This window comes from Prionailurus bengalensis, chromosome B3 (genome assembly GCF_016509475.1).
Source record: "Prionailurus bengalensis isolate Pbe53 chromosome B3, Fcat_Pben_1.1_paternal_pri, whole genome shotgun sequence".
NCBI classification, from domain to species: Eukaryota; Metazoa; Chordata; class Mammalia; order Carnivora; family Felidae; genus Prionailurus; species Prionailurus bengalensis.
In genome coordinates, this window is record NC_057355.1 from 100202907 (window position 1) to 100216493 (window position 13587).

General features: G+C 41.4%; 1 protein-coding gene across 3 annotated transcripts in view; it reads left to right on the plus strand.

Moving 5' to 3' along the window:
* The window catches only part of GNG2 (G protein subunit gamma 2), a 120900-nt gene that overhangs the window by 88167 nt on the left and 19146 nt on the right, over window positions 1-13587 (plus strand). For all 3 annotated transcript variants that reach the window (XM_043556153.1, XM_043556152.1, XM_043556151.1), the window contains one exon: window positions 6220-6335. In XM_043556153.1, the coding sequence (XP_043412088.1) occupies window positions 6249-6335 (87 nt within the window). In that variant the 5' untranslated portion in view covers window positions 6220-6248. The remainder of the gene's footprint in view (window positions 1-6219; window positions 6336-13587) is intronic.

Here is a 13587-nt window from a genome sequence, read left to right on the forward strand (position 1 = left end):
GTTTGTTTTTAAGAGGTGTGTGTCTTAAAGCTTTGTCTACATGATCTTTTCAGCAGAATTTTCCTTTTCCTTTTGGCTATTTTAGTGGTTGGTGTAGTCAAACCATTTCCTTCCCTCTTAAAATAATTTCTGCCCAATTTCAGTAAGATGTAAAATGAAACAGGAACATTAGCAAAGGATATCTGATATGCATCTATGCTTCTGCCTAAGCACTTTGTCAACACTTTTCTTGGCCCGATATGCTCACAATGTGCAACACCTTTTTCTCAACAACACTTCTCATGGCATGCAGCCCCTGTCAGCTCAGGTAGAGATGAAAGACAAAAGCTTTTGTCTTCCCCATTAGGAATCTGTGGTGTAATGTTTACATACACTAACAATGAATAGTCTTAAAAGGATATTAAGTAAAAAACTCCATTTGACAAGAATGTCAAAACTACTAAAATATTGGAACACCTGGGTGGCCCAGTCAGCTAAGCAACTGACTTTGGCTCAGGCTCAAACCCCACATTGGGCTCTATGCTGACAGCTTGCAGCCTGGAGCCTGCTTTGGATTCTGTGTCTCCCTCTCTCTCTGCCCCTCCCCCACTCACACTCTGTCTCTCTTTCCCTCAAAAATAAATAAACATTAAAAAATAGTAAAATATTGGGGTGCCTGGGTGGCTCAGTCGGTTGAGGGTCCGACTTCGGCTCAGGTCATGATCTCACAGTTCGTGAGTTCAAGCCCCGCATCAGGCTCTGTGCTGACAGCTCAGAGCCTGGAGCCTGCTTTGGATTCTGTGTCTCCCTCTCTCTCTCTGCCCCTCCCCCACTCATGCTCTGTCTCTCTCAAAAATAAATAAACATTCCAAAAAATTTTTAAAAAATAATAAAATATTTAGGGACTAACTTAGGAATAGAGAGCCCAGAAATAAACCCTCACATATATGGTTAAATGATTTTCAACAAGGGTGCAAGACCGTTCAACTTGAAAAAGACAATCTTTTCAGCAAATGGTGCTGAGAAAACTGGCTATCCACGTGCAAAAGAATGAAGTTGGACCCTTACCCAACACCACATACAAAAATTAACTCAAAATGCATCAGAGACATAAACGTAAGAGCTAAAACTATAAAGTTCTCAAAAGAAAACATAGGGCAGAAACTTAACAACATTGAATTTGATGACTTCTTGAATATGATGCCAGAGGGACAGGCAACAAAAGAAAATTGGACTTTATGAAAATTAAAAACTCTTGTGCATGAAAGCACACTATTAACAGAGTAAAAAGACAATCTATTAAATGAGAGAAAATGTTTACAAACCCCGTATTATCTGGTACAAGATTAATATACAAAATATATATAGAACTCCTAAAACTCAACAGCAAAAAACCTGATTCAAAAATGGGCAGGGGCATCTAGTTGGCAGTTGGTTAAGCATCTGACTCCTGATTTCAGCTTGGGTCGTGATCTCACAGTTTGTTGGACTGAGCCCCGCATCAGGCTCTGCGCTGACAGAGTGGAGCCTGCTTGGGATTCTCTCTCCCTCTCTCTCTGCCCCTCCCCCACTCTCTCTTGTTTTCTCTCTCTCAAAATAAATAAACTTGAAAAAAGATGTGCAAAGAGGGGCACCAGGCTGGCACAGTCAGTGGAGCATGTGACTCTTGAACTCGGGTTTATGGGTTTGAGGCCCATGCTGGGTGTGGAGATTACCTAAAAATAATAAAACATTAAAAACAAAAACAAAAAGAGGCCCAGGACTTGAATAGACATTTCAATACAGGAGATCTACAAATGGTCAATAAGTACTTGAAAAGATGCTCATCATCACTGATCATTAGGGAAGGCCAGTCAAAAACACACTGAAATACCACCTCACACCCATTAAGATAACTACTGCCAAAAACAAAAACAATGGAAAAATAATGAGCATTGGGAAAGTTGACAATTTGGATCCCTTGTGCACTTTTGGTGAGAATGTAAAATGGTATCGCTGCTATGAGAAATAATATGGCTGTTCCTCACAAAGCTAAAAATAGATTGGCCATATGATCCAACAATTCTACTTTGAGGTGTATACTTGAAAGAATTGAAAGTAGGTCTTGAAGAGATAGTTGTACACCCGTGTTTATAGCAGCATTATTCATGGTAGCTAAACATGGAAGCAATGGACGTGTCCATCAATAGATGAATGGGAAAACAAAATGTGGTATGTACATGTAGTGGAATATTATTCAGCCTCAAAAAGGAAGGTGATTCTGATTCATGCCACAATGTAGATGAAACTTGAGGACATTATGCTAAGTGATATAAGCCAGTCATAAAAAGATACTGTATGATCCCACTTCTACGAGGCACCTAGAGTAGCCAAAATCATAGAAACAGAAGGTAGAATAGTGGTTTCTAGGGCTAAGGGGAGGAAATAATGGGAGTTACTGTTTACTGGGTACAGAGTTTCAGTTTTATAAGAAGACAAGGGTTCTGAGTGTGTGTGTGCATGTGCACCTACGCACACGTGATGCATTGTCCAAATACATCAAGCTTAGAAGACAGGCTAACTTTTCTTACCATAGCCACTGTTTAGGAAAACATCCTTCTTTGGAACACTGGTCTAGGACTGTGTAGTGCTTTCTATCTCCAGGAGGGGGATGTTATGGGAAAGCAACTGGATACACAAAAGAAGAAAATGCACAAAGCGATTCCAAAAGTGATACTAGACTCTGTTGGGTCATATGGTAAACCAAGAACATTGATGCTGTATCTTCCTCAAACGAAAACGAAAACCTGTGTTTACTTTTACTCTTAAGTCCATTTAGGTCTCAAATGTGTTTTCTTCCCAACATTTTCAGACTTGCATCCTGCCCCAACCCTCTTCTTTTTCCATCTCATTCCTCACCTCCCCACTTCTCTTTTCTGTTTGTACAGGGGTCTTCTTCCATGGTAAGTAGAATGAAGGCCCCCCAAAATGCCCATGTCTCCATTCCTGGTATGTGTGAATATGCTACGTTATATGGCAAAGGGGAATTAAAGTTGCAGCTGGAATTAAGGTTGCTAGTCAGCTGACCTGAAGATGGGGAGATTGTCCTGGATTATCTAGGTGGGCCAGGCATAAATTACAAGGTTCTTGAAGAAGGGAGCAGAGGAGAGTCAGAGGGAGATATGACAACAGAAGAGGTCAGAGTGATACGATATGAGAACAACTCAACTCACCTTTGCTAGCTTTGAAAATGAAGAATAGGGCCAAGGAACACCAGTAGTAGCCCCTAGAAGCTAGGAAGAGGCAAGAAAACAAATTTTCCCCTAGGGCCTCCAGAAGGAATACAGCCCTGCTGACACCTGGATTTTAGTCCAGTGAGACCTATTTCAGACTTCTGACCTCTAGAGCTGTAAGAGAATAAATTCCTATTGTTTAAGCTCCTATATTTGTAGTAATGTGATACAGGAGCAATAGAAAACTCAGACATTTTCTGTCTCAGTCTCCTTGGGACAGCCATAGCTTTCCCAAGGAACATGAAAAGGCATTAGGACACAGGCTTTCCTAGATATTCACATGAAAATAATGAGTCATTTACTCAGTGGCAGATCTGTTGTCCAAGAGCTGAAAAACTCTTCATAATGGTGGTGTAAACAAAATAGTACTTATTTCTCTTTACATAACCAGGTCACAGCTGGTATTGTGGCTCTACAGTGTCAGTAAGCACCCGGATCTTTCCTTCTCACCCTGGTGTGAAACCTAACAGTTCAAGATGGAGCACTATAGCCAACAAGACTGTCTTCTAGGCCAGTAGCAGGAGGAAAGGGAGGCAAAGAACACACCCCGCTCCCTTCAAGGGCACTTCTGCCTATATCTTACTGGCCAAAACTTGGTCATAGAGCTATAATGGCCTGCAAGGGAGAGCGGAGAATATATATTTCAGTAAAGTCTGCCCAGCTAAAATTCAGGGTTCTTGTGGTCTCTGTTAAAAAGGAAAAAAAAATTGTCATTACTAATGAAGAAGAGGAGAAGCAGTATTTGACTATTTGGAGGCAAGCTGTGGTCTCTGACACAAGTTGCTACGTAATCTGGTTTAAATTCAAGGGCAAAAGAATAGCTGGCCAGACTCCCAAAGCTCCCTCAGGACCAATGAGTATTTGATAATTCTGTGATAATTTGTATTCTAGTGTGATAAATTCTAATTCAGAAGAAATGTTAACTTCACAGAACAGTGTCCAGGGTCTTGTGGATCATAACTACTTCCGACTTTGAATGAATGAAAGAGTTAGACTACCCTAACTCGGTAATTCAAAATTCCATCTTGGTCTTGTGACATTTTGCAAGGGTGTTAGATTTTTATTCCATTTGGGGATACGTAATTTCCCTGTGGGGGAGATGATTGGGTCCCTAATTATGCTGATGAAATCGTAATTGTCAAAGCCTCTTCTTCTTTTTTTTTTTTTTCTTTTTACATAAAGATCCCTCCCTTGATCTTCAAGCATATGAAAGTAGTGCTCAGAGATCTTTGTGGCTTCAAAATCCCTTCAGTCTTCCTTCCCACTTTATTGTCTCTGACGCCTTTGAAAATAAGTTGAGAGAACAGTTAATTATCTTCCAGTTTATACTGTAAATGCCGTTGGGGTGGCTGATTTTGCAGTATTCTTTATAAAATAACACTATGAAGGGACCTCTTTGTTTACAGAGAGTTATACATAATTTCTTCTTTTGTCTTGAAGAAGAAGATGCCAAGATATAAGAACCAAAGGAAATAATTTGCATACTTATGCTTTTTTGGTCATTAAAAATTGTTTCTTGATTTTTACTGAATAAGAGACAGTCTTACATTGAACTTACTATGGGTCATTCTTCCTTCCCCAGGTTTTCTATGTGTTCTCTTTCCTTTTTGTGATGGTAGCCTGATTATACTTTGTCCCTGAATTAAAATACTGCCCAAAGCTAGCAAAGCTAACAGTTTTTAATATAATGTCTTCAGAGCAAGATTCAACTGTTGAGTGAAGCAAGGCTCTAATGCCTCTCATTTCTTGTGTCATGCACTCTAGTTAAATTGCTGCTCTCAGACATTGCTTCACTATTGGGTGTCAGTGACCATGAGGGGCACATCTATACAGACAGTCCTGAAATAGCATATGGCACCTTAACATAGAGCGAGACGTGATCAGAATGTGGGGGAAATGGGTACCAAAAATAAAATAGTGTACTTTCCGAGATGAATGACAAAAATCAAATGAGATGGTGGGTCAAGAAAGAATTAGAAGAGAAAATTAAATTGGGATAGGACCTGAAGGGGATGGGAGCAAAGATGGGGAGGAAATCTGGCAAAGCCAGAGGCAAAGAAACCATCTCACAATTTACATAGGTGCAGAATTCCACTCTCTGAACATTGGTGTTCCATTTCCATATTTAGAAAAGTAATAAGTCCATTATACTTAATAAAGAATTCACCAGAATTCTGTGAACTCATTGATGTAATTAACAATTCAGACATGGCAATCCTTCCCCCTTGTTGTTATAAATGAAAAGTTGTGAATCAAGTGCATGGTTGTGAATCTAGCCATATTTCAAATAGAGTAGAGAGAAATGACTATTTTTTAAAATGCTGGATAAACAACACTGAAAAGCCACACATCCTGTATAGAGTCCTTGCAGTATAATAGGCTGAGGTGATTACAGTTAACTATAAAGCTGGTGTTTGAGCCCATCAGGAGAACATTGCAAACCTGGTGTCTTTAGTCCTAAAGGATTATATAATGTACCATTCCTCTCTCTGCTTGCCTTCCATTGTTTACCCTCTGAGGACACTTAACAGAGTATCTGACAATAGCACCTGAAAAATAACAGCAGTAATAATGTATATTGTCGCCCTTACTATTTTGAACTCATTTCATAAGATAACTTTAATGACTTGCTTTCTTGATTCAGCAGTACATCTTATTCTAAGTGATTTCGTAAACATTGTGTTTCATTGTGCTTCATTGTGCTTCTCTGAAGAAGGGGAAGAAGTGCAGATGGATGTGGGGGGGGGGCAGGGGCAGGGCAGTGAGGTGGGGGGGCAGGTATTTGGAAAAACACACCTCATCTTCTGGTCTGCCTGCAATCAGACTCAGTGCTGGACTGGGGATGTAGAGGGCTGGGAGAGCCAGACCTGACCACAGCCACTCTTTCGACACCCCCGGATATGATGAGCCTGTGCATTTGGCAGCCCATGAATTCCCTGATGCATTCTTCCTTCCTGTTTTCTTTCAGTGTATCTGAAAAGCCTACCCAGCATTCCAATGGCCAGCAACAACACCGCCAGCATAGCACAAGCCAGGAAGCTGGTAGAACAGCTGAAGATGGAGGCCAACATCGATAGGATAAAGGTGAGGACCACGTAACCCACACCACTCCTCCAGCCTCGATTATGAGGAGCGTGGCTTGCAGCCACCTGTCACTTGACTTCCCTTCTATAGAGAGTGATGAAAGCAGTGAGGGCAAGAGAGAAACTTAATGATTGGGCAAACGTTCATTTTTCTAATGTGTCTTTGCTTTCTCCAGATTTCTCTCAAATGAAATGACAGCATAGATTAAAACTGGTTCTCCATGTAGACTTAAAAACAACACAATAACAGCAAAACAAACAAATGAGAAACTTTGTCTCATGGCTGAGATCTAGCCAAGGAGATTGGAGAACACACAAAACGTATCAGGTCACCAGTTGACCTCCCTAACTTTGTAGAGACTGTCTTCTTATTTGGGTTTTAACTTTTCTGTCTTGGTTTAGGCTCTAAGTTTAAGTGTCTCTCTTGATTAATCCTGTCATGATTAATCCTTCTATTCACCACTGCAGGTTATGATTCTTCACTCATTTATACCTCATTGGATTTCTTTTCTTCAAAACACTGAAATCACACATGGTCTCCCTAAGGAGAAGTCAAACAGCATAGTGGGTAAATGAAAGTATTTTATCAAGTGAAACTCAGAAATGTGTCTCATTTTATTAAAATAACACTAGAACATTCTTCCAAGTGCCAAATTCTTTTTATTTTTTTTAAATTTTTTTTTTAACGTTTATTTATTTTTGGGACAGAGAGAGACAGAGCATGAACGTGGGAGGGTCAGAGAGAGAGGGAGACACAGAATCTGAAACAGGCTCCAGGCTCTGAGCTGTCAGCACAGAGCCTGACGCGGGGCTTGATTGAACTCACGGGCCGCGAGATCATGACCTGAGCCAAAGTTGGACGCTTAACCAACTGAGCCACCCAGGCACCCCCCAAATTCTTTTTAAAACTAGAATATTTTTACTATTTTCTCCATACCTGAGTTAGCAGCCTAAACTATCTACCCAACCTTTGGAGTATGCTTATAGATCAAGGGTCAGTAAATTAAAGCTCATGAGCCAGAACATTTATTTTTATAAATAAGGGTTTATTATAACATAGCCATTAATTTACATATTGTCTGTAGCTACTTTCCCACTACAACAGCAGAGCAGAGTAGTTACAACAGAGACCACGTGGCCCTCAAAACATAAAATGTTTACTCTCTGGCCTTTTACTGAAAACTTGACTGACCCCCTGGTCTAGAACAATAGTTCTCCGCCCACCTGTATACTCAGATTACTCAGGGAACTCTGTGAAAAGATCAATTCCAAGATGACACTCTAGACCAATTAAGTCAGAATCTCTTGAGTTATGATTCAGGCATTAGGTTTGTGTGTGTGTATGTGTGTGTGTGGGTGTGTGTTGTTTTTAATTATCACTTAGTTTTGGGGCGCCTGGGTGGCTCAGTCGGTTAAGGGGCCGACTTCGGCTCAGGTCATGATCTCGCGGTCCTTGAGTTCAAGCCCCGCGTCAGGCTCTGTGCTGACAGCTCAGAGCCTGGAACCTGTTTCAGATTCTGTGTCTCCCTCTCTCTGACCCTCCCCCGTTCATGCTCTGTCTCTCTCTGTCTCAAAAATAAATAAACGTTAAAAAAAATTTTAATAATTATCACTTAGTTTCAATGTAAAGCCAAGGTTAAGAACCTAGGGGAAGGGATTTGCTCCTTTTTTTTTTTTTTAATTTAAGTAAAAATTTACACCTACCATGGGGCTTGAACTCATGACCCTAAGATCAAGAGTTGCATGCTCACCCGACTGAGGCAGCCTGGTACCCAGGGTTTGTTCCTTCTAACTCCTATCAGATACATGCTAGAGAGTGAAGGGGGAGATGGTATTCCCTCATAAGTAAGCTAAGCAAATATCCATGGACATCGATCTAGTTTAATCTTCTTTTTTGAGTTCTGATGATGGGGCTATAAGATGTAAACAGCTTCTCTTCTTTCAACAGCTTTAACTCTTCTTCTTTATTCATGAATGAGATAAATAAAGGGTCCTCACCATCTGCCTTACTCCTTTACCACCTTCTTCATCTTGTCTTTTCCTTTTGCCTCTTCTTTCTTACCCCCTTGCTGAAAAAGTAGCACAGTGACTGCTGAGAGAAGTGAGGTTGCTCAAGGATTGTCACATCAAAATGAGACATTTAGTTCTTCTTTGGGAGGGACAGGGACAGAGGAAGGTTCTGCCCATGGACCTTCTGGAAAATGTCACTTTGCCTTTCAGGGCACCCCAACTAAGATAAAAGTGTTTGTGAGGCACTGTTGTGGTTGGCATTTTCTGTTACCCTTCAGCATTCTCAGATCTGCTCCCGGAGGAGGATGTGATGGTACTGGAGGTGATGAAAAGCTGGCAGTGGGAGAGAGAAGACAGAAATAGGCCTGTTCAGCCATAAGTCAGATCTCCATCCTCCCTCACCTGAGTGACTGACTGGCTACAAGGGGCTCCTAGTTGATCCCTGAAATCCCATCTCAACCCTGTCTCCATCCGTGCCATCAACTATCCTCCACATTGCTGCCAATGAAAATTTTCTATAAGAAAATCTCATTATGTTCCTTTCCTACAGAAAATCTTTTCATGCTTCCCATCACCTATAAAATAAAGTCCAGACCGTTAGCAGAGTATGCAAGGTGCTTCTGGCCTCTGTCCCTCTTTTCAGCTTCATCCCCTTCTTTTTGCCAACCTGCCATACTGAGCCACTTCTGATGCTCTTGATGGAAATTTCAAATGCCTGGAACATTCACTCACCTTCTTTCTGTCTCTCTGCTTTACTAACTCTGGCGACTGCTTGAAGGCTCAGACCAATCATTACATCCTTTGAGAAGCTGTCCCAGACCCTCATCATAAGGTTGGATTTTTACTGATTGTCAGTTGTTCATCTATTCTTTTAATCTAACAAATATTTCACTGACAGCTTTTTGAATTGCCAGACCTTTGCCAGGTCCTAGAGAGACAGAGACAGATAAAGATGAAAACATGGCTCTTGCCCTCAAGGATCTCCTTGATCCCCCTTCCTAGTCTAGGAAGCGGTTACAGAAAATATGAACACGACCTATCACTGACATAAATAAGATAGCCAAGAAGCATAATCTCCAAATATCATCAGAAAGAAGCCAGCACCACACCCCAGTTCCCTTTGTATACTTCTTCCGAAGACACCAAAGGAATCATCACGGCAAGAGAGACGAAGCGTTCATCTAATAAAGCGGGCCCTGGGTGGTGATCTTCCTAGGCAATCTTCATATCCAAATCTCTGGACCCTCACTATGTCATTAGACCTCACATTGTTGGAAATACAGCAGCAGCTTGTATTTCTGTATTTGTTCTGCACATCAGAGCCAGGCAGGCACGCTGTGGTGAAGTGTCAGATTATTTTTAGTTCAGCTGTTGGCTAAACTGCGACTGTGTTGACAGAGTTGACAGCTAGATGGTTTAGGGCTGGGGTATGTGCCTTCAGGAGTCCCTTCAAAGGCTTCTGAGCACTCAGGCTTCTCCACCTGCTGTGCATGCACGATCCCATCAGCAAGAGAGGGCTTCTCTCTGAAGATCCCATGTTTGTGATTTTGCAGTCAGAGTAGCGACCTCTTTAAGCTATAAAGGGCAGTGGTGGTGGTATGTACACGTGACAGAGCCCACTGTGGCTGAGGCCACAAGAAACAGGGGGCAGGGAACACAGTGGCCCTGGAGCTTCCAGAGTCCCATCAGCAGGCACGGCCCTATCCCTCCTGTGGCCTCCAGAATAACTTGGGCTGCAGAGAGAAGCTGTACAGTAGGAGGATCTGAATAGCATATTCATTTTTAAACCTTCTTGTGTCCTATCCCTTTGCATCACAGATCCTGGGAGAATTGGGCTAATGAATCCATTATCTGTTCATAAGCCTCAGGCATATATAAATTATACTCCCAGCCTTTCTGTGTTTCTTTGTTAGCATTTAATTCAAGGACAGAAAGTAAAGACAAAACTTAAGGAAGCTGGGAAGGGATCTGGCGACAGGAACGGAGAGGGGCGTAGAACTGTGACACTCAGATGTATGAAACAGCAATATACTCACACTGATGTTGAGCAGAGACAAATAAAAGGAAGCTTGTCCTTCGAGCACAAGTTGAGAGAGCATGTCCAAAAGTAAAGTACAGCAGGACTTCAGTAAATCTATTTATTCACCACTATATTAGGGCTCCTTGGTTTTCTAATAATAGGAGCCTAACCCAAGCTCACTTAAGCAGGAAGAGGGGATTGATTATAAAAGATACAGTGTGTCTCAGATTCCAAGAGCAGAAATGTAGCTGGGTAAGCAATAGAAATAAGAGCTGGAAGCCCATTGCAAACCGGGAGAGCTCTGTTACATGTCTCTGCCTCCCTTTGTGTGTCTCTTTCTTTTCCCAAGAATAGATTTCTCAGCTGCCTGTTCCGTGTGGCAGATATGATGGCTGCCCACCGCTCCCAGGATCCCATGTCACTTCCACCTCCATGAAGAGGTGATAGATTGATTTAATTCCTTTTCAAGTGCATATTCCTAGAGTGGCATTTCTGTACTAGCAAGAGTGAGCCATCTACAGCTCTAATCAATGGACATTAGAATAGAACCACATTGCACAAACATTGCTGCTAGGAATTAACACACCCACATGAATGGGAAAGGAATGGATACTTAAGGAGGAGTGAGAATCATTGTAGGCTGGAAAGATGCTTTCTGACGGAGGGCATGGTTAGCATAATGAAGAATAATGTAGATGTAAGAAAAAAAGAAAGCCAAGGCCAGGGGCGTGGGGAATGAGTGCTTCTTAACTAATTGGATGCTCCATAAATTGACCCCACATAAAAACGTCAAATTTATTTCTCATTTATCCCAAATAGACCTTTCCAACTTGCTCCCCTTACTCCCCCTTGCTCCCCCAAGAATATGCTCTGTAAATTCCCACCTCTCTGGTTATTCTCGGTCCCTCACTGAGAATGCCTTTCTCCTTATTCTTTTCATATCTACTACAGACTCAATGTTTGTATCCCTGACTCCTCAAAAAAAAAGTTCCTATGTTGAAATCCTAACCCCCAATATGATGGTATTTGGAGGTGGGCCTTTGGAGGATGATTAGGTCCGGAGGAGTGAGCCTTCATGAATAGGATTAACGCCCTTTTAAAAAGAGATCCCACGGGGTTCCCCGGGTGGCTCAGTCGGTTGAGCGTCCAACTTCAGCTCAGGTCATGATCTTGCGGTCCGTGGGCTCGAGTCCCGCGTCGGGCTCTGTGCTGACAGCTCAGAGCCTGGAGCCTGCTTCAGATTCTGTGTCTCCCTCTCTCTCTGCCCCTCCCCTGCTTGTGCTCTGTCTCTCTCTGTCTCATTCATAAATAAATAAATAAATAAATAAATAAATAAATAAATATTTAAAAAAAAAAAAAAGACCCCAGGGAGGTCCCTCATCCCTTCCATCGTGGGAGGTAATAGTAAGAAAACATCTTTGAACCAGGAAGTGGACTCCTGCCAGATGCCGAATCCGCCAGCACTCTGTTCTTAGACTTTCCACTCTCCAGAACTGTGAGGAATAAATTTCTGTTGTTTATAATCCATCCATTCTACGATATTTTGTTACAGAACCTGAATTGACTAAGACCCTGTCCAAATCTTACTCCCCTTTTAAGGGTCAGCTCCAATCCCCATTTGTCCGTGAATCTCTTGCCATTCTGACCATTTTCATCAAACACATTTTTCCAACTAGACTACAGTCCTCAAAGTCAAAGACCATGTCATTCACCTGTCTGCATCCGTCAGGGCAGTGGAGTACTCAGGCATTCCAGAAACTCTTTTTGAGTGGATAACTTCAAGTTCATGTGCTAAGAATGTCATATAACAGGACATCAGGAGCTATACTCCATGTGACATTTCCAGTGACATTTATGGTTTGGGAAATTGCAAGCCTGAATATAACTGGCTAAATAAAACTGTGATCACAGGAGAAGTTTCACTGAAATGCAAAAATGAAGAGAGGACGGGCGAATAGTTTCATGTCATACGTATGATTATAAGTAGCTAGCGTTTATAGTACACCTTCTTTTTAAAACAGTTCAACATAAAAATAGACCCGATTTGCATAACTGACAAATATGTGTAAATTATTGAATTAAAGACAAAGGTTCCTTTTTCTTAGAGGCTGGGGGAGGGGCAAAGGGAGAGAGAGAGAGAGAGAGAGGAAGAAATCATCTTTCTGATGATTGATTCATAAAAGATTGGAATTGTACCAATCATGAAAAAAAAAATGGTACTGACAAAAAAGCAGTTAGACATCACACTTGGTACTAGAGAGGGGACATACATCCTAAGTTTGGGGCTTTTGAAGTTTTTCTCCAGCATTTGAAATGAAAGTTTTAACATCTCTTCCCCAAAATGCTTGCATTTGATTTATTAGGGAGAATAAGATACTGTCCTCCTCATAGGCCAATTGAGAGGATTTTCGGGACTATAAAATCAGTCCAGTATGTCAAAGGACTTAAAGAGGAAAGGGTTGTGTTCAGCATTGGCCAGTCCTAATTCTTTCAATTTGCGGATAATGAAGCAAAAAATTTTAAATTGAATTCACACATGCGTTAATAATGGAGCTTGGCACTTCATTTTTGTGACAGTTGATATAACTTTTAAAAACTCAGTAGGTATTTGTTAAGCGCCACACACATGCTTAGCCTTACTCATTGTACCTAGGGGCTACAGAAGTACTGTTAAACCTTGATGATTTGACATCCCTAGAAAATGAATTTCTCTGGATAGCCCAGTTTTCAGGCCAGATGAAGTCTCCCTTTTTAAAAATGTAGCTATTTTGGATGACGCTTTTCAGCGTCTTTCTTTTTTATTAAATAAGTGTACTTTTTTGGTGACTATTTTAAAGTTATTAATTTCAAAAATATCATTCTATTTCCTTAAAAAAAAAATCCTATAGGGGCGCCTGGGTGGCGCAGTCGGTTAAGCGTCCGACTTCAGCCAGGTCACGATCTCGCGGTCCGTGAGTTCGAGCCCCGCGTCAGGCTCTGGGCTGATGGCTCAGAGCCTGGAGCCTGTTTCCGATTCTGTGTCTCCCTCTCTCTCTGCCCCTCCCCCGTTCATGCTCTGTCTCTCTCTGTCCCAAAAATAAATAAACGTTGAAAAAAAAAATTTTTTTTAAATCCTATAGATACAACATTAGTTTAATTACCACCCTTGGAGGAGAGGAGAGGGGAAGAGGACTTAGAATATTCACTCATTATTTTATAAATAAAAAATAGTAGATATTTATCC